The sequence below is a fragment of the Rana temporaria genome, chromosome 3 (genome assembly GCF_905171775.1).
Source record: "Rana temporaria chromosome 3, aRanTem1.1, whole genome shotgun sequence".
Classification (NCBI taxonomy): Eukaryota; Metazoa; Chordata; class Amphibia; order Anura; family Ranidae; genus Rana; species Rana temporaria.
This window is the reverse complement of record NC_053491.1, coordinates 485,338,537-485,365,984: the sequence shown is the minus strand read 5'-3', so window position 1 is coordinate 485,365,984 and position 27,448 is coordinate 485,338,537. Positions and strand designations below refer to the sequence as shown.

The following is a 27,448-nucleotide window of genomic DNA, read 5'->3' as shown; positions in this document are numbered from 1 at the left end:
AAATTGGCCGGCGTAAGCCCGCCTAATTCAAAGTAGGAAGGTAGTGGGCGTGATCTATTAAAATTAAGTGTGACCCCATGTAAATGAAGGGCCGAATGAACGGCGCATGCGCGAGCATGCTCAGAATCACGTTGAATTTACGCCCTATGACGTGAACGTAACCTATGCCCAGCCCCATTCACGTCCGACTTACGTAAACGACGTAAAATACGACGGCTGTTCCGACATCCATAACTTTGCATTGGCTGCGCCTCCTATTTGGTGGTTTATCTTTACGCCGGACGTACGTCTTACGTAAACGGCGTATACTCATGCGACGGGCGCAAGTACGTTTGTGAATCGGCGTATCTAAGTCATTTGCATATTCGACGCGTAAATCAATGGAAGCGCCCCTTGCGGCCAGCGTAAATATGCGCCCAAGATACGACGGCGTAGGAAACTTACGTCGGTCGGATAGAGCCACATTTCAGGCGTATCTTCTACTAAGAATCAGGCGCATAGATACGATGGCGCATCTGTTCACTTACGCTGCGTATCTCAAGATACGTCAGCGTGTCTGTGAATCTGGGCCTATGTACATATCACACTCCTGAACCCTGCATTCTGTTTGTAACACACTCCTGAACCCTACATTCTGTACGTAGTTCACTCCTGAACCCTGCATTGTGTATGTAGCACACTACATACACAATGCAGGATGACCCGGGAATTCTGTACGTAACATGAACTCCACAGTCTGTTACGTAGTGCACTCCTGAAACTTACATCTTATGCGTAGCGCACTCCTGAACTATGAATTTTGTGCATAGCGCACTCCTCAACCTTGCATTCTGTATGTAACATGCTCTTGAACTCCACAGTCTGTACATAATTTGCTCCTGAACCCTACATTCTGTGCATAGCGCACTCCTGAACCCTGAATTTTGTGCACAGCGCACTCCTTAAAGCGGAGGTGCACCCGAATAACATGTATATCTGACCAACTTCCTTACATTCGTAACAAGTATAGTCCGCAATTATTTTTTTTTTATGCTTTACGTACCTTGTAATCCACCCTTTCAATCTACTTCTCCCCGCGGGAGTAGGCGTTTCTATGCCTAGGGGGATTGTCATCTGGGAGGTCGCCCAGATGACTGACGTCTGTTCCCCCCTGGCGGTTAAGGCCCCGCCCCCCGTATTGCGTAGGCGCGCACGAGTTACGGGGTTTCCGAAAGAAGCCGAACATGTAGAGAGCAGGCGCCGTATAGAGCCGACTCACATCTCTGCATGTTCGGCTTCTTTCGGAAACCCCGCAACTCGTGCACGCCTATGCAATACGGGGGCGGGGCCTTAACCGCTGGGGGGAACAGACATCAGTCATCTGGGCGACCTCCCAGATGACAATCCCCCTAGGCATAGAAACGCCTACTCCCGCGGGGAGAAGTAGATTGAAAGGGTGGATTACAAGGTACGTAAAGCATAAAAAAAAAAATAGCGGACTATACTTGTTACGAATGTAAGGAAAATGGTCAGATATACATGTTATTAGGGTGAACCTCCGCTTTAACCTTGCATTCTGTGTATAGCACAGTCCTGGACCCTGCATTTTGTATGTAACATGCTCGTGGACCTTGAATTCTGAGCGTAGCGCACTCCTGAACCCTGCCTTCTGTGAGGAAAGTACTCCTGAATTTAGCACTCTGTACGTAGTGCTCTCTTGAATTCTGTGCTCTATACATAGTGCACTCCTGAACCCTGCATTCTGTATGTAACATGCACCTTAACCGTACATTCTGTATGTAGTGTACCTCTGAACCCTGCATTCTGTATGTAGCGCACACCTGAACCCTGAATTCTGTGCATAGTGCATTCCTTAACCCTGCATTCTGTATGTAACATGCTCCTGAACCCGGCATTTTGTGTGTAATGTGCTCCTGAACCCATGAACTTTGTGTGTTATACACTCTTAAACCATGAACCTTGTTTTTAGTATACTCTTGAACCCTCACTCTGTGCATGACGCCTTCACCTGTATTGTGTTTGTTACATACTCCTAAACCCTGCGCTCTGTACAAAGTGCACTCCGGAACCTTTGCACTGTGTGTATTACGCACTCCTAAACCCTATACCCTGTGCATAGCTCAATCCTGAACCTTGCGCCCTGTGCATAGTGCACTTCTGAACCCTGTACTCTGTTTCGCACTCCTGGACCCTATGTGTAATGCACATCTGAACCCTGCATTCTGTATGTAGTGCACGCCTGAAGCCTGCACTCTGTGTGTTATGTATTCCTGGTTTTATTTAAAAATGCCCCTTTAAGACCCTCCCACTGTGAAATTTGCCCACACTCACCCAGCATGCACAATGCACTGCATCGCTACTGTTTCCAGTGGTGGAGCTCTCACATCTCTCGATTCCCCCCACATATCCTTATACAACCTTTTGGTACCCATATCCCAGCATGGAGGGGCTCAGTAAAGGTGGTGGTGAAGGTGTGGAGGTGTCGGATCGGGTGACACAGATCATAAAAGGAGATCTGCCCGGCCTCATAATCCAGATATATCCTGACTCTGTTACTGGAGATATTGGTAAGAGGTAAGAGGACCTCGTTATTGTTATGTTTCACCCCGTACTGATCACCTTCCTTGTACAATCCCCAGGACTTGTTATTCCATCCAATCACTAAATGATTTCCTCTCCTCTTTATACTGGGGTAACACATCCCAACTGTCCATCTTTCTGACCCCCCGACATCTACTTCCCAGTAATGTCTCCCTGAGGAGAAACTCTGACTGCTCAACACCTGAGACCAATTCTGAAATCTCTCTGGTGTTTCTGGATGATTCTGGTATTTATCTGACGTGGATACAGTTTTCCTGTCATCTGATATCTGTAGAAGATTATGAGCTGTGTTTCCATCCAGTAATATGTCTGCAGCTCCCTGTATATAGAAGTATACATTTACCTTTGTTATTATATCAGATAAACCTGTGTGTAATGTGTGTGATATCCCAGCCACATCCAGACCCCCTCCATCATGGAGGAGCTTCTCATGTCTCTCTCTGTCCTCATTATCTCCATCCTTAGTATCACACAAGTCACCTGTGTCTGATTCCTGTAAGACAGTCAGTGGATCCGTCATGTTACACAGCTCCTCAATGTGACGCATCTTCCTGGACAGCTCCTCTTTCTTTATTTCCAGATCCCGGATGAAGATGGAGATCCGCTCTGCCCTCCCGGAGATTTCCCTCAGCACTCTATTCTCCAGATCTTCCAGACGTCTCCTGAGATCTCTAAACAGGACAGTGACTCTCTCAGTGTCACCAGCTGCTTCTTCTTCTACTTTCCTCCTGTGTTCCTGCAGACTCTGGACTCTTTCCTCCGTCTCCTCGCTCTTTGTCAGATGTTTCTGCAGAACATTCCTCAGTGTCTCCTTCTTCTTCTCAGAAGCCTCATCCAGCATCTCCACCTGGTGTCCTCGATGTTCTCCGGCCAAACTGCAGGACACACAAATACAGGTCTCATCCTCAGTGCAGTAATACTCCAGGATCTTCTTATGGACGGAGCATTTCCTGCTCTCCATGGACAAGGTGGGGTCACATAAGATGTGTTCTGGGGACTTTTTGTGGACTCTCAGGTGTTTATCACACAGAGAAACCTCACAGAGCAGACAGGATCTAACAGCAGGTACAGGAGAGTCCACACAGTAAGTACAGAAGACCCCGGACTCCTCCTGGTCTGGATGAGCATACAGGAAATTCTCCAATATGTTACGTAGTGTTATGTTCCTGTGCAGTGCAGGACGATCCTGAAACTTCTCTCTGCATTCAGGACAGGAATATCCTCCAGACTCCTCCTGTGTATCCAGCACACGATCAATACAGACCCGGCAGAAGTTGTGTCCACATCTCAGGTTTACAGGATCTGTATAAATGTTCAGACAGACGGAACATTCCAGCTCAGCTCTCAGATCACCAGACGCCATCGCTGACAGCAGACGAGGAAATGAAATGAAATTCTCTGACACCGGAGCAGAATGCAGTTGGGAGGGTCACTTCCTCCTACACAAGGTGAGGCGGGGCTGGATCAGTGATATTTCACATGGTGAAGTACAAAGTACAGAGGAGGGGGGGCTGTTTTCCGTAGTAGTGAAGATATTCACACCTCCCTACTTTAGAAGACAAGGAAAGAGGGAACAATTGTGTTTTTCTAAAGAATATATGGGTGATCACTAAGCTGTACTGTCTCAGCACATTTACAAGCACGGCTCATAGACTTTATAAGGCACAAATCCCAAGGAATAACTCACACTCAGAGGTTAAACAGTAGACATGGAAATCTATGTGCTTGCTCCTTGAACAACTGTTCTACTTGAAGCCCCTCTACACCCCAACTCCCCCTCCAGGAGCCGATAGTGCAATCTGGGAGTGTGCAGAGAGCTGACACTCAATTCTCAGGGGGGAAGTTCTGGCTTTGATAACAGAAAGAATCTTTATTACTTACAGTCCAGGGAGAAAAGAGTATACTGTGGGGGTTATGTACGAAAGGCAAATCCACTTTGCACTACAAGTGCACTGCAAGTACACTTGAAAGTGCACTTGGAAGTACAGTCACTGTAGATTCAAGGGGCATGCAAGGAAAATAAAAAACAGCAATTTAGCTTGCACATGATTGGATGATAAAATCAGCAGAGCTTCCCCTCATTTCAGATCTTCCCCTCAGATCTACAGCGACTGCACTTCCAAGTGCACTTTCAAGTGCCCTTGCAGTGCACTTGTAGTGTGTAACGGAACCCCAAATGGGACAGGGGTTAAAGCCGTTTAAGATATTCCATTCCCGAACCCAAGACAGCTATCGACACTCCACAGTCAGGCAAACAAACCCCAATAACGAGACACACAGCTCCGTTTGAGGTTCCACACAAATAGACCCTTTATTGAGAAAATCAGGCTCTTATATACAGTTAGGATACTGCAGTCCAAATGAACATTGACCCAACTCCACATCATCACACAACGGTTCCTAACGAGCTCCAATACACATCTTTTTAGTAGACATTCTGGCGGACATAATTTACATGAGCTAATTAACTACAGCTGATGTCTCAGACACATGACCTTTAGACTGTCTGTTAACTTGCAATACACATTTATCACAGGACTCCTTCACACAATACAGTGTCAATTAGCACAAGCCACAATGACAGATCCTCAGAAGCCATCCTAGATTCATTTACATCACAACAGACAATAGAATGAAATCACAGCAAGCTTTATATTACACTACAGCCAACACACAATATATATACAATTAAATCTGACTAGCCCAGACCATAGTGGGGTTCTCATTCACCCTGTGCCCCTATTAGAGACACATAAGACACATAAGAGGCATCGGGGAGCTTCTGGGTCCCACGGGCCCTTCCGTTACATTGTGCAAAGTGGATTTGCCTTTTGTAAAGAACCCCCTGTATCTCATAGATTTTCTAGGCTTAAAGTAGAACTCCAGCATGGCACTTATTCAAGTATAGTTGGAAGACTTTCCCTTCAATACTAACACTCCGGGGTTAGTAATCTTTTATTAAAAATCACTAGTATCTTCAGAAGAACCCATCACCATTACCTGGGGATCGAATTCTGAGCAATACATTAGATTCTTCTAGAGCAGTAATGGCAAACCTTGGCACCCCAGATGTTTTGGAACTACATTTCTCATGATGCTCACGCACTCGGCAGTGGAGTTGAGCATCATGGGAAATGTAGTTCCAAAACATCTGGGGTGCCAAGGCTCACCATCACTGTTCTAGAGAGTCCTCCAGGAGAAAATACCAGCTTTACCTGGTATGCCTGTGGAGCGTACACGGTGTAACCTGCTGACTATGCCAAGTTGTGGACAAGGCCACCCCACCCTGCACATTGGGGTACCCTTTGGTACCTCTGGATTTGAACAGGGGCTGGCGCAATTTCATAGACAGGCAGTGCAGAATAATAAAAAAAATCTGAATTACACCCCCCCCCCGCCTCCCCTACTAGCTTAGTGGGGTGTATTTTTTCCATTACCTGTGCCCCTTTATGATGATCATGTGCTGGTCGGAGCAAAGGGACCATTTCTTCATTTTCAGGTGCATGCTCATTCAGCTCCGCTCGCATGTTCTTCTGCCTGGGCTCAAGTCCCGGCCAGCCCCCTTTTTATCTCCTTGCCTTCCCTGGCAGAGTGATCTTCCTCTGTAATTGCCGCCATTATTAGGAAAAAAAATATGTCCCCGAATTTCATTTAAAAAATCTGGTCACCTTAGATTAGCGGTAACAGTGTGTGGCGTAGAAATGTACAGAGTTCATCTGAAAGTGCTGTCCCGTGTCACTACACACCTTAGCTTATGTATATTTAGCGCCTGGCTACTTTCATAGCAGGTGCTGCTGTAAATTTAGAAGGCGGTCAGAGAGTTAATTGACTCTGACCATGTTTATTTGGTTAAATTTAAGGCCTCTGTTCCAGCTCTGGTTGTTATGTGTGCCTACAGCTGCTGTCTGGGGACTTCAGGCCCCCCAGACGGTAGGTGGCAGCAGTAGAAGCCGATCGATGGAGAACCTGTCTGAGGGACACCGAGCACGAGGCTGGTGTCACAGAAGAGGCCTATTTGCTCATCGAATAACACTTTGTATCTGAGAGGCTGGGCGATGGTCGCCTATCAGTTCCTGAAGTAACTAAAGCTTTTTGAAGGAGATCCGGGTGCTGAATCCAGTTGAGAAGGATTTTGGACCGAGACTATCTCCACCTTTAGGAGGGTCTGTGGCAGAGACTTCACCCTAAAGTTCCGAGTGACACTTTGGCTGCTAGGCTGGTGAGAGAGGCCTATCCAGGTGCACTATACCTACTCTGGCTAGAGTGGTGAAGAAGTTTGTCATTGGAAGCAGGACTGTTTCCAGTACCAGTTCACCCTAAATCCGCCATTTCCAGTTCTTCTATCCATTCACATATTTCTACTTCTACCGTTTTTACCCGGCTGGGTAATAAAAGCACAGAAAAGACACTTGTCGTGTGGACATTGACTTTATTACAGCTCTCATCCAGTACCCTAGACGGCGGGAATACAGAGGTAACATGCCACCCAAATCAAACCAGCAGCTTCTTCAGGGGTAGTGCTACACGTGGGGGCTCGTCCGGGATTGGCTGTTACCTCTAGCAACTGAACCGAGTATTTTGTTCCGCCATTGAGAGTCTGAAAAATTGTCGTGGTGTCGGATTGTGCGAGTAAAGAAGGGGTTAAAGTCAAGTGCTGGAAAGTTCTGGGCGCACGTGCAGCGGAGTGACGTGTCCCAGCAACGTGTTCACAAAAGAACTCAAGGTGGGAGGAGTTACCCACCCCTGCGTGAGACGTAGGCGAGTTTGGTGCCAAAGGACAGAGTGATTGCCCGCCCACAAGAGAGGAAACATGCAAACATGTCTGCGTACCCAACTCCATCTGAGAGGCTGAGGCCTACCATGTCCATTACGGGAGTTAACCCGATGCCTGTCCTCATCGGAGCTTCCCTGACAGACACCGGAATCCGTGTGAAGACCCGGGGAAGGTTCGTGTTGTATACAAGTGGCAGCGTAGACTCACTCTGCGTGTCGTGCCCCAGATGCATAGAGTTGATGATTAGAATTCAACCCTTCATCCGATGTACGAGATGCGGGGAATATCTTTTTGAAGTTGAGTAGCCTACAGAGTCGCCCTGCGCTTATCGGGTCGACTGGATCACAGGGACTGTCACTGCAGAGGAAGTCACTCCCTGGCCCACTTCCACTACTACTACTACCGCTGCTACTACTGTGTCTTCGGTCGCCACGCCGATGGTGTCTCCCACCGTGAGTGACTGTGAAGTTAATGAGAGAGATGTGCCTGCTGTGAAAGTGGATGTCGCCACTGAGACCACATGCATGGCAATAGTGCCCACATATCTCGCCCTCAAGAAGGTGGGATGCGTAAAAGCCTCCCATGGCTGTGGTCGAGGCTGACCCCTGCGCACACCCGGACCGGACTAAAGGGAGGATGTTGCCCCTGTCGAGGCCAAGAAGACGTCTGGTAAGCAGGACAGAGATATTAAATCAAAGATTGTTCGTATTTGTTTGCCCGCGGAGGAGTATGCTAGCTCTGAGATTGATTCCTCTTCTGATGCGGGCGATGACCATTGGTTCGAGTCGGAACTGCCCGAGTTGAAGTGGGGCAAAGGGTTCCGTGCTGCAACTACCCGCAATTCCATAGCAAATGGCTACTTTCATAGCAGGTGCTGCTGTAAATTTAGAAGGGGGTCAGAGAGTTAATTGACTCTGACCATGTTTATTTGGTTAAATTTAAGGCCTCTGTTCCAGCTCTGGTTGTACTGTGTGCCTACGGCTGCTGTCTGGGGACTTCAGGCCCCCCAGACAGAAGGTGGCAGCAGTAGAATCAGGATCGTGTGGATACTTCTCCTCGGCAGCCAATCAGGAGGGTTGTTTTCCTCGCTGTGCATGCTGGGGAGGGGTATTTAGAGGGGAGATGCCATAGGTTCTTGGTTGTCGCCTTGCCACCCTCCACCTGGGCAGTTATTATAGCAAAAAATAAAAAATATTGAATTTTTTCAAAATTGTCGCTCTATTTTTGTTTATAGCGCAAAAAATAAAAACCGCAGAGGTGATCAAATACTAGGGCTGCAACTAACGATTATTTTCATAATCGATTAGTTGGCGGATTATTGTTTCAATTAATCAATTAATCGGATAATAGCCTTAAAAAAAAAAAATATTGCATTTTTACATTTTTTTGGGGGGCCAATTTGTTGTTGGGCAGATTACAAAACACAAATTGCCGCAAAAACACATTACAGTACATGCTTTTCTGCAGCTTCTCCATTGAAGTATATTGAACCAAAAAAATAAATAAAATAGCACCGGTTTGCGTTAAAAAGTCCTTGCCCTTTCCAAATACGCAGCAGCCGGAAAAAAATCATGGAAGTGAACGTCTCCCATAGGAAAACATGTAAATGAACTGTAGTGTGTTTCTGCAAAAAGCACCAAAAAACAGAGGTGTGACCCCCAGCCCTGAGATGTTTAGTAACATAATGGGGGTTAAAAAAACAAAAATAAGTACAAAAAGAGCAAATAATCGCTACTGTAAGGGGTTAATTTTTTTACTGTGGGACAGTGAAAGTATTTTTTACAGTAGCGATTTGCTTTTTTTGTACTATAAAGGGCTAATTTTAGTTTTTTTTAACCCCATTATGTTACTGGCCGATTAATCAATTATGAAAATTGTAATCGATTAATTTCATAATCGATTAGTTGTCGATTAATCGATTAGTTGTTTCGGCCCTATCAAATACCACCAAAAGACAGCTCTATTTGTGGGGAAAAAAGGACATCAATTTTGTTTGGGAGCCATGTCGCACGACTGCGCAATTGTCACACAGTGCCGCATCACAAAAAGGGGCCTGGTATTTTGCCAGCCAAATGGTCCAGGCTGAAGTGGTTAAAGCGGAAGTTCCACTTTTGGGTGGAACTTCACTTTAAGAAAAGAGTCTAGACATATGTAGGTAGGTGCAGTCAACTTTCTCCACTGCAGGTGGCGCTTAACTACAGTGGCAATGCAGAGGGAAAGAAAGTCAAGAGGAACATGGTTCCTCTATTGTTTCCTTTTTCTGGGTCACTGGGGCAGCGATTCGGTTGAATGCTGGCTGCCCATGTGACTCTGGCAGCTATCTTAGGTGAAGCAGAGTCTATTTAGGACCCTGGCTCCTGGGTTTGGCATGCATTTCACAAGTGTAAAGACAGGTCACCCATCTGACAGGAACAGTGAATAGCAGTAGAGAGAGGTTCCAGATGAGAAAGATAATAGGGACACGCCATTCTTTCTGGAAGATGGGCCAGGCCACATTTTGCCCCTCAAGACAGATGCTGTCAGCTTCTCAAGACCTGCTCCTCTATACACTGCTATCATATCCTGTAAAAAAATTCCCGGTTAGGAGCCTACCCTCTGGGCATGTTCTATGATGCTGAACTCTACATTTTTATTACAAGCTCTGTTACTGCAAATGGACTGTGTATGTTTACTGCCACCGCCACACTGTGTTGCACCCACCCACACTTGCCGGCAGGCCCGTCGGAACAGGAGAGGCAAAGCAAGCAATTGCTTGGGGCCCCCGATCTTGCGGGGGGCCCCCAAGCAGGGCCCTTGCGGTGACACCATCCCGACTCCCGAGGTTGAGGAAAGCCCTGTCTTTTTTTTTTTCAGCTGACACGGCCGAAACACATCCAGCGCCGCAGCATGCCCTGGCCTGACGTGTGCCCTTCTTCCTCCTCCTACTTCCTCCTGCTGAGCCTATCACGTGTCACTATCTCGTCCCAGGCCGCGCGACTGCACAATGTTTTCTCCTCCAGCTGCCGCCCGGGACGAGTCAATGCTGAATTGTGAGCTGCAGTGCTGCCGCCCGTCCTGCCCTGGACCTCGGCTTGCGATGACGGGGTGTCTGCCGCCGGCCTGAGCCTAAGGTGAGGTGTGATAGCCTTAGGTGAGGGGGGTTGCCATTGTGTCACCACGCCACCCACTTGCACCCCTGTGCTGTGAGAGGAGTGTACATTTCTGGCGCCCTGAGCTGGTCTGATAAGGGGAGGGGGGGCTATATTATCTATACAGTACACCCCCCACCCCTTATCAGACCAGCTCAGGGTGCCAGAAATGTACACTCCTCTCACAGGGGTGTAAGTGGATTGCGAGGTGACAATTATTATCAGACACAGCTATATAGTTACAGTAGCTTACTGAGCCACCCACCCTGAGCTGGTCTGATGGGGAGGTTTCTCTGTGTCCACCACCCAGGCAATGGCGGTGCACACATTAAGGCTGCCCCCTCTCTCCAGCCACCCCCTTAATGAATAATGGATATATTTATGCATTGCATGAATCTATCCATGGACACCGTCACCACCGCCACCCCCTATTCATGCATCCGGCCCCTTTTCTGAAGCCGGGTGGCTGAATTCATAGGCTTTAATAGGCTTTAAAAGCACATTAGTGGCATTTAGTGGGCACAATGGCTGCGTTTGATGGGGCACAGTGGCTGCGTTTGATGGGGCACAGTGGCTGCGTTTGATGGGGCACAGTGGCTGCATTTGATGGGGCACAGTGGCTGATTTTATGGTACAGCGATGTTTTTTGCAAATGTTCAATTGTTCGTATGTGGATCGCTGTGCTGTGGTTCCTGTAGACTTTGTGGGTGTGCGGGGGGGGGGGGGTTGGGGGCCTCCATGTCCATTTTGCTTGGGGCCCCCAAATTCCTTCAAACGGCCCTGCTTGCCGGCAGTCAGCAGGATATGTCACTTATTGCAGCAGTTGCGGAATCAAGAGCAAGCACCATCATTGCACCGCTGAGCTCGGCACTGGCTCTATTGCCTAGGTTCAATGGCTCCAAAATTTCCCTGGCAGAGTGGGAGGAAAGACTAGAGAGTGCTGCACACCTATACCAGGTTCCCACCCAGCTGATTGCTGAGCTGGCTTTAAACTCTTTAGAGCAGGGGTCTCCAAAATTTCTAAACAAAGGGCCAGTTTACTGTCCTTCAAACTTTAGGGGGGCCCGGACTGCGGCCATTGGGAGTAGAAAAGTGACTAACATGAATGGAAAAAACAAATCCCCATTGTTGTGTCAGTGGGAGGAATTGTGCCCCACCCTTGGTGACATTGGGCCCCAATGTTGGTGTCCTTGGGAAAAACTGTGCTCCATCATTGATAACATTAGGAGGAATTGTGCCCCATTGTTGGTGTCTGGGAGGAACTGTGCCCCATCCTTGGTGACATTGGGCCCCAATGTTGGTGTGCTTGGGAAAAATTGTGCTCCATCGTTGAGATCATTAGGAGAAATTGGGCCCCATCGTTGGTGTCATTAGGAGAAATTGTGCTCCACTGTTGGTATCATTAAGTGGAATTGGGCCCCAATGTTGGTGTCCTTGGGAAAAACTGTGCTCCATCATTGATAACATTAGGAGGAATTGTGCCCCATTGTTGGTGTCTGGGAGGAACTGTGCCCCATCCTTGATGACATTGGGCCCCATTGTTGGTGTCCTTAGGAGAAATTGTGCTCCATTGTTGGTATCATTAAGTGGAATTTGGCCCTATTGTTGGTGTCCTTAGGAGAAATTGTGCTTCATAATTGGTGTCAGTGGGAGGAATTGTGCCCCATCGTTGGTGTCAGTGGAACTGTGCTCCATTGTTGGTGTCAGTGGGAGGAATTGTGCCCCATTGTTGGTGTCATTGGGCCCCATTGTTGGTATCCATGGGAGAACTTGTGCTCCATCGTTGGAATCAATATAAGGAATTGAGCCCCATCCATAGTGTCATTAGGAAAAATTGTGCTCCATTGCTGGTATCATATGGGGGAACTTGGCCCCATTGTTGGTGTCCTTGGAAAAAATTGTGCTTCGTTGTTGGTGTCAGTGGGAGGAATTGTGCCCCATCGTTGGTGTCAGTAGGGTTAATTATGCCTCATTGTTGGTATCAGTGGATGAAATAGTGCCCCAAGGGCCGGATAAAAGCAAGCAAAGGGCCGCATCTGGCCCCCGGGCCACAGTTTGGAGACCCCTGCTTTAGAGGATAAGGCCCAATAAGCGGCGATGGCTCTGCCGAAAGAAGAGTGGACCCCCCTGTGGAGCAAATCGTGACATGCCTGGAAGGCAGGCGGTTATAAAAAGGTGGTGCTTGGTACACAAGTAGTGGTAACAATATAGAAGAATGCAGAAAAATAGTTGGAGATTAAGCCAAAGTAGACATAGGTATCAGGTTTAAAGTTAAAGGAGTTGTAAAGGCAGAAGTTTTTTTATCTTAATGCATTCTATGCATTAAAATAAAAAGCCTTTTGTGTGCCGTAGCCGCCCCAGCACCCCCTAATTACTTACCTGCACCCCATCTCTGTCCAGCAATGTCCACAAATCCCTTGGCCGTACGGGGCTCTCCCTTCAGATTGGCTGACACAGCAGAGGCGCAATTGGCTCCCTCGGCTGTCAATCAAGTCAGTTCAGGGGAGAGTCTATAGTTAGTGGAGGGGGATCTGTACTGAGGGGGGTCTGTACTGAAGGGGGACTATAGTTGGTGGTGGGGGGGACACACCATTTTTTTCCACACTGGGTGACATCAACCCTAGTGAAGCCACTGCGTGAGCCTCAGTCTGCGGACCGCCTAGAACAGTGATGGAGACCCTTGGCACCCCAGATGTTTTGGAACTACATTTCCCATGATGCTCAACTACACTGCAGAGTGCATGAGATATCATGGGAAATTTGGTTATAAAACATCTGGGGTGCCAAGGTTCACGATCACTGACTTGGAAAAACCCCCATAACTACAGATCCTTCAAAATTGACAACCATGTCAACCATTGACAACCAGGCCAAGCTTGGACCTGTACAGCAAGTTGCTGCTATCTAGGAAGAGAGGGCCATATTCTCGTAGATCGGCGCATATTTACTCAGGTGTAGCGCATCATAGATGCGCTACGCCGGCTTAACTTGGAGAGAGCTCTCCCATATTCCCGTACCACATGCGTCCTACGTTGCGCTCGCGGAGCTGAAATGTGTCGGCGTAAGTAGGCGCAAGTGACGGTAGGAGGGATGTGGGCGTGAAGAATGCTAATGAACCGTGACCCCATGCAAATGATGTCCAGACCGAACGGAGCATGCGCCGGACGTGCCCCGCCCTCTGCGCATGCGCAAAACAACAGTAGTCGTAAATCCCTGCTGAGTTGGGCCGGCCCAGTGCATAAAAGCGTCACCACATGCGCCCAACGAGTGCAAAGTGACTCCATTTATTCTGTTGGTGGTGTCCGTGAGATTTTGCTCTTTAGCTTTGCAATGCCTGGACCCAGGAAGGAAAGGAGAAAAAAAAATTTCAGCCAAGATGAGAGGGCCATCATAGTCTCTGCCATGGAGAGATACGATTCAAGACTCCATGGTGCTGACAGTGGCAGCACAAGTAAAACAAAAAAGGAGATCCTTAGGAAAGTGACTGCCCAGGTCAATGCCTTAGGCCATGAGGCAAGGACCCCCCAGGAAATTCTTAAAAAAATGAATGACCTGCGTGGTGTGGTCAGGAACAAGATGGCCATCATTGCAAAGCATGCCAGGGGCACAGGAGGGGGGCCACCCTGTTCTACCCGGCTCACTCAAGAGGAGGAAGTGATTGCCCACTGCCTTCGGAGGGAGCAGGTGGAGGGCCATGACTCAAGTGAGCCACCCATGAGGACAGGTAAGTGTGTTTTATCTTCTATCTGGTGTGTTGCATGTGTGGTGGGGGTGGTGGGTTATGTGACAAATGTGTGGGTCCACCAACATGTGAATGTTTTGTGTCATCCACAGGTGAGCAGGATGAAGCGGGGCCATCCAATGCTGCCAGTGGCCGTCACAGACCATCATCCACTGAGCAGTCTGCTTCTGTGACTGACCTCCTGGGAAGCCAACAGGCCTTGGTGGAGGGGAGTGGTCAGTCCTCCGCGCAGGAGGTTGTTGAGGAGGAGGTCCAGGAAGAGGTGGTCCAGGAAGAGGTGGTCCAGGAAGAGGTGGTCCACAGCGAGCAGGAGGTCTTCCTTTTTTTGGAGGAGTCGCATGTGGTGGCAGGACCATCACAAAGCCCCCGCATCTCCAGCCCCTCAGGGTCCTCCAACACCCTCTCCAGTCCCTCCCGTCCCATCCCCCTCATCTCCAGCCCCTCAAGGTCCTCACTCTATGCAAGGGGCCCAGCCACTCCTGTCCCCAGGAGGGCTACCCACAGGACAAGGGGTGCGGCAGAAATGCTGCATGAGAATTTGGCCAGGCAGCAGGACCAGCAAACCCGTCATATGGGGGAAATCTTGGTGGAGTTGAGGCGCCTGTCCGACAGCTTGGCCTCCTCGGGAGCAGTACCAGATGCTCTCCAAGATGTGGCTGGAAACAGCGCAGCCACAATCACCAGCCTGGGTGAGCTGCAGACTACAACTGCCGAACTTGTGGGGGAGGTCAGGTGCCTGCGAAGGGCTGTTCAGGCCCAGACAGCTACCCAGGAGTCATTGCTCACCCGCATAGCACTAGCTTTGGAGGGCAGACAGGCAGGCAGGGAGGCACCTGGGAATGTTCCTCCACCTGGAGATGTTCCTCCACCTGATGCCCCAGCTCCCCCCAGGCAAGTGAGGGCCAGGAACCTGGGCACCAGGCGTAGCCCGCGCCGGGGCAAGTGATTATTTATTCTTCATTTGCTCTGGTTAAGAGCTTATTTTATTATTTGCTCTGGTTAAGAGCTTATTTTATTATTTGCTCTGGTTAAGAGCTTATTTTATTATTTGCTCTGGTTAAGAGCTTATTTTATTATTTGCTCTGGTTAAGAGCTTTTTTTTTAATTTTGGGTGCTGCACACAGGCAGTGTTGCAGAGTACAGTGTGAATGGTGTGTGAATGTGGGGTGGTGACATTCCTGCCAGTAAGGGGGGTCACCCTCGGGCGCTGGTGATAAGTTCTCCCCAGGTCCGTATGAATGACGTATGAATGGACAGCAACATCATTGGGGCCTTGACGCGGCGTTGCTGCTCCTTAGTACCGTGCGGTGTACTTCGGTCTAATCCAATGTTCTGTGCATGTGGGGTGTGTGTTAGGGACCACAGTGGTGTGCATGCGTGCATTTTCTGTGTGCCATGTTTAATGTTTGTGTTTAACGTTCAAAGATTCGCTCCACGAGACATCTCCTGACTGCTGTACCATCAGCAGACGGGGTAGCCTCGGTTAGGGGGGGACATGGTGGTTGGGGGGTCAGGTCATCACGTAGGTCAATCTGCAGGCCCTTTCTCACTGCGAAGTTGTGCAGCACGCAACATGCAGCGATGATTTGGCACACGAAGTTGGGGGAATACAGCAGGGTACCCCCAGTCTTATCCAGGCATCGAAAGCGTGACTTAAGGAGGCCAAATGTTCGCTCAACCACTGCACGGGTGCGTGCGTGTGCTTCGTTATATCTTCTCTCTCCTGGTGTTTGTGGATTGCGGAATGGAGTCATGAGATGAGGTCCCAGGGCATATGCAGAGTCACCTGGAAGGGAAAAGACAGGAGGATGTTAGTAATGCATGTGCCCCTCGTGATGTCTGCATCATGGGGGGGGACAGTCATACCTGACACCCATGTCACTCACCAACCAGCCAACTGTCCCCATACACATTCTGCTCAAATTGTCTTGGGATGTCACTTTGCCTGAATATAAAGCTGTCATGGCTGGATCCGGGGTGTTTTGCACGGACGTGCCATATGAGGCCATGTGCATCCACGATCACTTGGACATTGATGGAATGCCAATGTTTTCTGTTGCGGTATATGTGCTCGGTCTCGTGGGGGGGCTGTATTGCCACATGGGTACAATCAATTGCACCCACAGTGCGTGGAAAACCATCAATTAGGCAGAAATCTGTCATTGCCTTCAGCCGCATGTCCTCCTGGGTGGGTCTGATTATGTGGTGCGACATGCGTAGGAGTATTGCGGGGACAACTTGGTGCACGCATCTACTCATGCTGGTTTGGGATATCCCAACCACGTCTCCACTGGTTCTTTGAAAAGAGCCTGTGGCAAGAAAATGCAATGTTGCCAGGACCTTCACCAGTGGCTGCACTGCATGGGATCGTTGTGTTGGGCTGCTGATGTCATTCTTCAGGGCTCTGGTAATTTCAAGGATGGCAGCAGGGCTGAATCTATAACGGTGATACACATTCAAATCAGCCATGCCAAAGAGGCTAATGCGCTGTGGGTAGATCCTCTCACGTGCCCTCCTCCGTGCCCTCCTCCTTCTAAGTGCCTCTTCCTCCTCACACACTAGCAGTGCTAAGACCACGCCTGCCCCTGGCATGTTGGCATACGAATGTGTTGTCCGAAAAATTTGGTTGCTCAGCTCGTCCGGGATGGTGCTGCTGTATTTGCTTTTTTCAAGCTAACTTACTCAGGTCTGGAGCAAAGTTAACCGAGCTTTATAAGGGGTAACTTTCAGCCGGACAATCGTCTTACGCGCACAGCGCGTAGCCTAAGCCGATCGCGCGTAGGTTCGGGAATCAGCGCATCTACATCATTTGCATATTTGAATACTAATTCTATGGCAGCCTAGGATGCCATCAGCTGAAATATACGCCTACGCTGCGTAAACTTAAACTAGTTAAGACGGACAGGAGTAGCCTGATTTCTGGCGGATCTGGTTCTGTGACTACGGCGCATAGATAGGACGGCGCATCTTTACACTTACGCCGCGCATCTCCATATACGCCGGTGTAACTTGTTTGAGAATATGGCCCAGAGAGCCTAAATAGCCAGTGGTACTGCTGACCAGAGAGTCAGGTGACTTGGAATTTTTTTAATTATTTGTTGCTGAGTGAAGTTGAAACCCCTGCGTGGGAATCCTGGGTGGACCTTTTAATTTTTGTACAATAAAGGTGCACTACCAAGCCCCTAACTGTAGTTCCTGTGTGATGTGTACTCACTGTATAAACGCATCTACCACGGAGCCAAACATCTCCCATATCAGACCGCCTTGTTAAACTGATGTAAAGTCAGGGCCGCCATCAGGGGGGTACAGGCATTACACCTGTAAGGGGCCCGGCTGGCCCCCTCCCGTTTTTTTGTATTTTTTTACATTTTTATTATCTTTTTGTGCATTACACCTGTAAGGGGCCTGATGGTCCCCAGGGCCCCTTACAGGCCCGGCTGGCCCCCTCCCGGTTTTTTGCATTTATTTAATTTTTTATTATTTTTTTGTGCATTACACCTGTAAGGGGCCCGATGGTCCCCAGGGCCCCTTACAGGCCCGGCTGGCCCCCCTCCTGTTTTTTTTATGTTTTTTTAATACATTTTTTGCTTTACACCTGTAAGGGGCCTGATGGTCCCCAGGGCCCCTTAAGGCCCGGCTGGCCCCCTCCCGTTTTTTTGTATTTATTTAATTTTTTATAATTTTTTTGTGCATTACACCTGTAAGGGGCCCGATGGTCCCCAGGGCCCCTTACAGGCCCGGCTGGCCCCCCTCCTGTTTTTTTTATGTTTTTTTAATACATTTTTTGCTTTACACCTGTAAGGGGCCTCATGGTCCCCAGGGCCCCTTAAGGCCCGGCTGGCCCCCTCCCGTTTTTTTGTATTTATTTAATTTTTTATAATTTTTTTGTGCATTACACCTGTAAGGGGCCCGATGGTCCCCAGAGCCCCTTACAGGCCCAGCTTGCCCCCCTCCTGTTTTTTTTAATGTTTTTTTAATTAATTTTTTGCTTTACACCTGTAAGGGGCCCGATGGTCCCCAGGGCCTCTTACAGGCCCAGCTGGCCCCCCTGCTGTTTTTTTTTGTGCATTACATCTGTAAGGGGCCCGATGGTCCCCAGGCTGCCCTGTGTAAAGGTATATTATATATGTAAAATATCACATGTAAAATAGAGAAAAAAAACTTTATTCACATTAACATCTCCTTTTCTTAAATTCCTCTTCCCATCAGCAGGACACATTTAGTGATTATAAGATACACCATCACAATGATACATTATATTAGGATCCATTATACTGTAAAAGCTATCCAATGGAATTCTATTGGTGATCCATTCTATGGGGACACATTATATTGGGGAAACATTCAAGTTCTAGTAATCATACATTATTATAGTGATATTTCCCATTTTTTTTTCTTTCCCTGGTAAATATCAGGATCATTTCTTCATATTTTTCCTCTGAGATTTTTACATCGATTTTAATCTCTATCTATTTGTAGATCTATTATTAATTTCTATTTCTTCACACAATAAAATAATCAATAGAACAAACTCATTGTAAAATATGTTATATATATATATATATGGAAGTTAAAATATGTCTGTGACCCAGGGGTGTTGCTAGGTCTACAAAAGATCTGGGACTAGAGCACATAGCAGCGAAGTAAAGAAAGTGATACAGTATCTCACAAAAGTAAGTACACCCCTCACATTTTTGTAAATATTTTCTTGTATCTTTTCATGTGACAACACTGAAAAAAATACACTTTGCTACAATGTAAATTAGTGAGTGTACAGCTTGTATAACAGTGTAAATTTTCTGTCCCCTCAACAATAACTCAACACACAGCCATTAATGTCTAAACCGCTGGCAACAAAAGTGAGTACACCTCTAAGTGAAAATGTCCAAATTGGACCCAATGAGCCATTTTCCCTCCCCGATGTCATGTGACTCATTAGTATTACAAGGTCTCAGGTGTGAATGGGGAGCAGGTGTGTTAAATTTGCTGTTATTGTTCTCACTCTCTCATACTGGTCACTGGAAGTTCAACATGGCACCTCATGGCAAAGAACTCTAAAGCCCTGTACACACAGCCCAGATTCTCGTCAGGAAGAAAACATAGTTTTTCCTGACGAGATTCTTGGAAAGATTCTCTTGCCGGCCGAGTGTATCGTCGTTCTTTTGAATGGCACAATGGCGGTGACGTCATCGACTACGACGAGCATGCGCTCATCACATTCGATGCCATCGCCGCTATCTTGCTTCACCCTACCTATGCCTTGGAAGCTACCGTGCATGCGTCAAAGTCATTTTGAGCATGCGCGGGTTTCCATGGAGAGGTAAGTATACAGGCGCTCGGGTTTCTCGGCAGGAAAGGAGAATCTCACAACGAGAAAATAGAGAGCAGTGAAATCTCACTTATGTTTATTTACAGAAGAAAACATTGCAGGGGAAACTGAAGTAAGCCCCTCCCTTGGATTTGTCTTAACGGCTAAATATTTCACCAATCCCACCCCTCCTCCCTGTGACATTACCAGTCTCTGGGCACAGTCCTCACATCTCCTGATTCCCCCCACAGATCTTTATACAACCTTTTGGTAGCCATAACCCAGCATGGAGGGGCTCAGTAAAGGTGCTGGTGAAGGTGTGGAGGTGTCGGATCGGCTCACACAGATCATAAAAGGAGATCCGCCCGGCCTCATAATCCAGATATATCCTGACTCTGTTACTGGAGATATTGGCGGGTAACGGGGTCTCTTTACTGTCATGTATCACCACGTATTGATTACTAGTCTTATCCAAACCCCAGGACTTGTTATTTCCAATCCCTGACTGCCCTCCTCTCCTGTCTATACTGGGGTAACACATCCCGACTCTCCAGCTCTCTGATCCCCCGACATCCACTTCCCAATAATTTTTACCTGAGGAGAAACTCTGACTGCTTATCACCTGAGAATAATCCTGAAATCTCTCTGGTGTTTCTGGACGATTCTGGTTTCTATGTGACCTGGATACAGTTTTCCTGGCATCTGATATATGGAGATCATTATGTGCTGTGTTCATATCCAGTAATATGTCTGCAGCTTCCTGTACATAGATGTATACATTTACCTCTGTTATTATATCAGATAAACCTGTGTGTAAGACCCCCGCCACATCCAGACCCCCTCCATCATGGAGGAGCTTCTCATGTCTCTCTCTGTCCTCATTATCTCCATCCTCAGTATCACACAAGTCACCTGTGTCTGATTCCTGTAAGACAGTCAGTGGATCCGTCATGTTACACAGCTCCTCAATGTGACGCAACTTCCTGGACAACTCCTCCTTCTTTATTTCCAGATCCCGAATGGAGATGGAGATCCGCTCCGCACGCCCGGAGATCTCCCTCAGGACTCTCTTCTCCAGGTCTTCCTGATGTCTCCTGAGATCTCTAAACAGGGAAGTGACTCTCTCGGTGTCACCAGGTGTTTTTTCTTCTACTTTCCTCCTGTGTTCCTGCAGACTCTGGACTCTTTCCTCCGTCTCCTCTATCTTTATCAGAAGTTTCTGCAGAACATTCCTCAGTGTCTCCTTCTTCTTCTCGGAAGCCTCACCCAGCATCTCCACCTGGTGTCCTCGATGTTCTCCGGCCAAACTGCAGGTCACACAAATACAGGTATCATCCTCAGTGCAGTAATACTCCAGGATCTTCTTATGGACGGAGCATTTCCTGCTCTCCATGGACAAGGTGGGGTCACATAAGATGTGTTCTGGGGTCTTTTTGTGGACTCTCAGGTGTTTATCACACAGAGAAACCTCACAGAGCAGACAGGATTGAACAGCAGGTACAGGAGAGTCCACACAGTGAGTACAGAAGACCCCAGACTCCTCTTGATCTGGTTGAGCAGACAGGAAATTCTCCACTATGTTACGTAGCGTTATGTTCCTGTGCAGTGCAGGCCGATCCTGAAACTTCTCTCTGCATTCAGGACATGAATATCCTCCAGACCCCCCCTGTGTATCCAGCACACGATCAATACAGGCCCGGCAGAAATTATGTCCGCATCTCAGGTTTACAGAATCTGTATAAATGTTCAGACAGACGGAACATTCCAGCTCAGCTCTCAGGTCTGCAGACGCCATCGCTAAGAAGGGAAGTGAAAGACAATGGGGAAGGATGCAGTTGGGCTGACCACATCATGCTACACAGGATGAGGCTGAGCCTGATCAGTAACATTTCACATAGTGAAGTACAAAGGACAGAGGGGGAGGTGTAGAAGAGAGAGAGAGAGCGAGAGGGAAAGATTTCTCTTTTCTACAAAACGATGTGTGGTTGATGAATGAGCCGTACTGTCTCGGCACATTTACAACCGCGGCTCATAGACTTTAAAAGACCCAAAACCCAAACAATAGTTCACACTCAGAGGTTAAATAGTAGACAATGAAGTCTATGTGCTTGCTCCTTGAACAACTGCTCTATTTGTAGCCCCTCTACACCCCGACTCCCCCTCCGGGAAGCAGATAGTGCCATCCGGGAGTGTGCAGAGAGCTGACATTCATTTCTTAGGGGGAAGTCCTGGCTTTGATTGTAGGAATGTGCCAGTCACTTTTAGATAAAAACAGAAAATAGCTGTATTACTTACAGTCCAGGGAGAAAAGAGAATACCTCACAGATGCCCTAGGTTAAAGTACACCAGCACGGCACATATTTAAGTAAAGAGGGAAGCCTTTCCCTTCAATACTAATACTTAGGGATGAGCCGAACACCCCCTGGTTCGGTTCGCGGCAGAACATGCGAACTGACCAAAAGTTTGTGCGAACACCGTTAAAGTCTATGGGACACGAATGTGAAAAATCAAAAGTGCTAATTTTAAAGGATAATATGCAAGTTATTGTTACAAAAAGGGTTTGGGGGCCTGGTTCCTGCCCCAGGGGACATGTATCAATGCAAAAAAATGTTTTAAAAATTTACGTTTTTTCGGGAGCAGTGATTTTAATAATGCTTAAAGTGAAACGATAAAAGTGAAATATTCCTTTAAATATCATACCTGGGGGGGTGACTATAGTATGCCTGTAAAGTGGCACATTTTTCCCGTGTTTAGAACAGTCCCTCCACAAAATTGCATTTCTAAAGGAATAAAATAAATTTAAAACTGCTTGCGGCTGTAATGTAATGTCGGGTCCCGGCAATATAGATGAAAATCATTGATAAAGATGGCATGGGTCCCCCCCCCCCAGCCCATTACCAGGCCCTTTGAGTCTGGTATGGAAATTAAGGGGGATCCCTCACCCAAATAAAAAAAAAGGCATGGGGGCCCCCAAACCCTATATACTCTGAACAGCAGTATACAGGTGGTCCCCGGGTTACAAACAAGACAGGGACTGTAAGTTTGTTCTTAAGTTGAATCTGTTTGTAATTTGGAACAGGTACATTTTTTAAGTGTAGCTTCAGCCAAAATATCTGTTTTTAGAATTTCTGGATAACATAGGGAAGGGTTACCATCACCCCTGTAACATTTGTTTTGCTGTCTGTGCCCCTGTTCAGAAGATTTCACCTCACTTTCTGTCCCAATGACAATTGGATTTTGAAAATTTGGGGTTATTAGGGAAACAAGGATTGGTGATAAAGCATCAGTGGAGACACCTTTTTCCCATATTAAGTCATTTGTAAGTCAGATGTTTGAAAGTAGGGGACTGCCTGTATATACCATACGGCCTGCCCTATACACTCTGTGGAAAATTGGGCCTTATGGGTTGGTGGTACCAAGACACTGTAAGCCCTCACAGTTACTCTTGGTGGATGCAGGAACAGGCCCTGCTGTAAAATATTAGATCAAAAATTGTAATTACATGCCCCTGTTAAACAGGGGCAGAAAATTATGCCTTAGGCAGTGGTGGTGGTGCCACAACACTGCAACCCTCACAGATACTCTTGTTGAGCGCAGGAACGAGCCCTGCTGTGAAATATTACAGCAAAAATTGTAATTACACGCCCCTCTTAAACAGGGGCAGAAAAATTGGGCCTTAAGCAGTGGTGGTGGTGCCCTGAACCAAAAATAATCCTAGAAGCTATCATCATGAAGATTGAGGAGGAATAGGATAGTCACTCAGCATAGGCAGTCTTCAAGTGATCCTACATCTATACAAAAATCAATCGGTTACATTGATGGTGATCCAAGACTGATTCATTTTTATGAATGTGAGCCGATCAACGGAGTCTGTGGACAGGCGCACTCTGTGATCGGTTACAGAGCTTCCAGCAGCACTGAATGTGCGTTCAGAAAGAACACTGGATGCAGGACAGGCCAGTATCTCAATTGCATATTGAGCAAGCTCTGGCCAGTGGTCCATCCTCAAGACCCAGTAACCCAGTGGATGTTCTGTTGGAGATCCTGTAAGCCCAGGTACCTGCTCAAGATCCGCTGCACCACCAAATTCAGGACATGAGCCAAACAGGGAACATGGGTCAAGTGTCCCTGTCAGAGGGCAGAGAGGAGGTTGGTGCCATTGTCGCATACAACCATTCCTGGTGTGGCGTCAACCACCTCTGAGCCTGCCTCTGCAGAGCTGACAGAATCTCTGCCCCAGTGTGGCTCCTGTCCCCAAGCACACCATCTCAAGCACTGCATGGCATCTTTTTGCCTGAGTGCTTGCGTAGTCAATTGAATGCCTACGGAGCACCGCTGGTTCAGAGGACAAATCTGTAGAGGAAGAAGAGGAGGGGGTGGAGGAGAGAGCTGTGGCAGAATCACCACTAGCATTTTGGAGGCGTTGTGGCGGAACAAGCTCCAACAATACTGAACCCTGTCCTGCATCCTTCCCAGCTGCCAGCAGAGTTACCCCGTGCCCTGTGAAAGAAAGGTAATGTCCCTGTCCATGCCTGCTGGACCATGAGTCAGCTGTAATATGCACCTTACTGCTGACCGACCTGTCCAACGAGGCATGGACATTGCCTTGCATGAACAAAAAAGGCGTTTGGCAACCTGTCACTGAGGTACCGCACATTCCACAATTTCAGGAAATGGGGAAGAGTCTACCAGTTGAAAAGGCAGCAGTTGCAGTGCTAGCAATTTGGCCAAGCTAGCATTCAGACGCTGAGCATGGGGATGGCTGGGACCGAATTTCTTTCAACGGTTTAGTAACTGGGGTAGGGAAATTTGCCTGCTAAAATCGGATGTTGGTGTACCGCTAGCAGATTGGCCGCAAGACACCTATTTCTATACCTTCATTCCTCTAAGTGCAGGTTTCTGAGAGGACTGGAGGTATAGTGGGGTTGAAGATACCAAATGAGGAGCAAGGAGAGGTCCGCCTTGTTCTTTGATGTGGGTCTTTTAAGTGCTGTTGCCAACGGACTGCATGGGAGTTCCTCATATGTCTGGTCAAGCATGTGGTTTGGCCACGCTTGATACGCTTCAGACATATGTTGCAAACAGCAACGGTGAAATCTGCTGCAGACGTGTCAAAACTGGCCCACACCAAAGAACTTTTGAAAATATGCGGGGAGTCAGCAGCGCCCTGCACCTGCTTAGCTCTGCGGTGTGATGCAATAGGATGGCTGCCCTTAAGCTGTCCCCTGGAGGGCATCCTGCCTTGTTGGAGATGTGCCTCCTCCTCTTTTCTATCAGGCACCCAAGTAGAGTCAGTGACCTCATCATCTCCTCCCTCCTCGTCACTGGAGCAAACTTGGCAGTATGCTGCAGCTGGGGGGAACATGACTGCCGGTTTCTTGGTTTCTTGTCCTTCTTGGGCACCCCCTCTCTAGGCTCACGTTACTCCCTTCCTCAACCTGGATACCATCATTGGAGCCTTAAAATTGCTGCGCATCCTCCTGCAGCATGTACCCGGCACTGTGGTCGAATAGTTTGTGGGACTCCTCCATGCATGATGGTGGGGCTAGGGAAGGAGTGACTGTTGACATGGAGCCAATGGAAAAGGCCACTTTGGAAGCTGTATTGGCAGGCAAACTACTCTGAGCCTGGGTGACAGAGGATGAGGACCGCTTTGTTATCCATTCCACCAACTCGATCCCCCCCGATCCCTCCACTGTGATCACACCTCCAGATCCCCCTCCAATCCCTCCACTGTGATCACACCTCCAGATCCCCCCCCCCCCCGATCCCTCCACTGTGATCACACCTCCAGATCCCCCTCCGATCCCTCCACTGTGATCACACCTCCAGATCCCCCCCCGATCCCTCCACTGTGATCACACCTCCAGATCCCCCCCCCGATCCCTCCACTGTGATCACACCTCCAGATCCCCCCCCAATCCCTCCACTGTGATCACACCTCCAGACCCCCCCCCCCGATCCCTCCACTGTGATCACACCTCCAGATCCCCCCCGATCCCACCACTGTGATCACACCTCCAGATCCCCCTCCGATCCCTCCACTGTGATCACACCTCCAGATCCCCCCCCCGATCCCTCCACTGTGATCACACCTCCAGATCCCCCCCCCGTTCCCTCCACTGTGATCACACCTCCAGATCCCCCCCCCCCCCGATCCCTCCACTGTGATCACACCTCCAGATCCCCCTCCGATCCCTCCACTGTGATCACACCTCCAGATCCCCCTCCGATCCCTCCACTGTGATCACACCTCCAGATCCCCCCCCGATCCCTCCACTGTGATCACACCTCCAGATCCCCCTCCGATCCCTCCACTGTGATCACACCCCCAGATCCCCCTCCGTTCCCTCCACTGTGATCACACCTCCAGATTCCCCCCCCCCGATCCCTCCACTGTGATCACACCCCCAGATCACCCTCCGATCCCTCCACTGTGATCACATCTCCAGATCACCCTCCGATCCCTCCACTGTGATCACACCTCCAGATCCCCCTCCGATCCCTCCACTGTGATCACACCTCCAGATCCCCCTCCGATCCCTCCACTGTGATCACACCTCCAGATCCCCCCCTCCGATTCCTCCACTGTGATCACACCTCCAGATCCCCCTCCGTTCCCTCCACTGTGATCACACCTCCAGATCCCCCCCGATCCCTCCACTGTGATCACACCTCCAGATCCCCCCGATCCCTCCACTGTGATCACACCTCCAGATCCCTCCACTGTGATCACACCTCCAGATCCCCCCCCCCCGATCCCTCCACTGTGATCACACCCCCAGATCACCCTCCGATCCCTCCACTGTGATCACACCTCCAGATCCCCCCGATCCCTCCACTGTGATCACACCTCCAGATCCCCCCCCCCCGATCCCTCCACTGTGATCACACCTCCAGATCCCCCCCGATCCCTCCACTGTGATCACACCTCCAGATCCCCCCGATCCCTCCACTGTGATCACACCTCCAGATCCCTCCACTGTGATCACACCTCCAGATCCCCCCCCCCGATCCCTCCACTGTGATCACACCCCCAGATCACCCTCCGATCCCTCCACTGTGATCACACCTCCAGATCCCCCCGATCCCTCCACTGTGATCACACCTCCAGATCCCCCCCGATCCCTCCACTGTGATCACACCTCCAGATCCCCCCCCGATCCCTCCACTGTGATCACACCTCCAGACCCCCCCCCCCCCGATCCCTCCACTGTGATCACACCTCCAGATCCCCCCCGATCCCTCCACTGTGATCACACCTCCAGATCCCCCCCTGATCCCTCCACTGTGATCACACCTCCAGATCCCCCCCGATCCCTCCACTGTGATCACACCTCCAGATCCCCCCCCCCCGATCCCTCCACTGTGATCACACCTCCAGATCCCCCCCCCCCCCCCGATCCCTCCACTGTGATCACACCTCCAGATCCCCCCCCATTCCCTCCACTGTGATCACACCTCCAGATTCCCCCCCGATCCCTCCACTGTGATCACACCCCCAGATCACCCTCCGATCCCTCCACTGTGATCACACCTCCAGATCACCCTCCGATCCCTCCACTGTGATCACACCTCCAGATCCCCCCCGATCCCTCCACTGTGATCACACCTCCAGATCCCCCCCCCATTCCCTCCACTGTGATCACACCTCCAGATTCCCCCCCCCCCGATCCCTCCACTGTGATCACACCTCCAGATCCCCCTCCGATCCCTCCACTGTGATCACACCTCCAGATCCCCCCCTCCGATTCCTCCACTGTGATCACACCTCCAGATCCCCCCCCCCGATCCCTCCACTGTGATCACACCTCCAGATCCCCCCCGATCCCTCCACTGTGATCACACCTCCAGATCCCCCCGATCCCTCCACTGTGATCACACCTCCAGATCCC

At 49.1% G+C, this 27,448-nt stretch overlaps 1 protein-coding gene across 2 annotated transcripts; it reads right to left on the bottom strand.

The window, feature by feature from the left end:
- Window positions 1-1,503: 1,503 nt before the first annotated feature.
- Window positions 1,504-21,896, bottom strand: LOC120933726 (E3 ubiquitin/ISG15 ligase TRIM25-like). 2 transcript variants are annotated; one of them, XM_040347081.1, is made up of 2 exons: window positions 20,338-21,896; window positions 1,509-2,944 (listed from the first exon to the last, which is right to left on the bottom strand). In XM_040347081.1, the coding sequence occupies exons 1-2, from the start codon at window positions 21,346-21,348 to the stop codon at window positions 2,381-2,383; spliced, it is 1,575 nt and encodes a 524-aa protein (XP_040203015.1). In that variant the 5' UTR covers window positions 21,349-21,896; the 3' UTR covers window positions 1,509-2,380. The 2 variants fall into 2 exon arrangements, with proteins under 2 accessions (XP_040203014.1, XP_040203015.1); XM_040347080.1 differs by lacking the exon at window positions 20,338-21,896 and having other exon boundaries at window positions 1,504-4,018.
- Between the last annotated feature and the right edge of the window lie 5,552 nt (window positions 21,897-27,448).

What these genes read in the sequence shown, in the direction of transcription:
- LOC120933726 (XM_040347080.1), bottom strand. Translation starts at nt 3,964, where the DNA reads ATGGCGTCTGGTGATCTGAGAGCTGAGCTGGAATGTTCCGTCTGTCTG.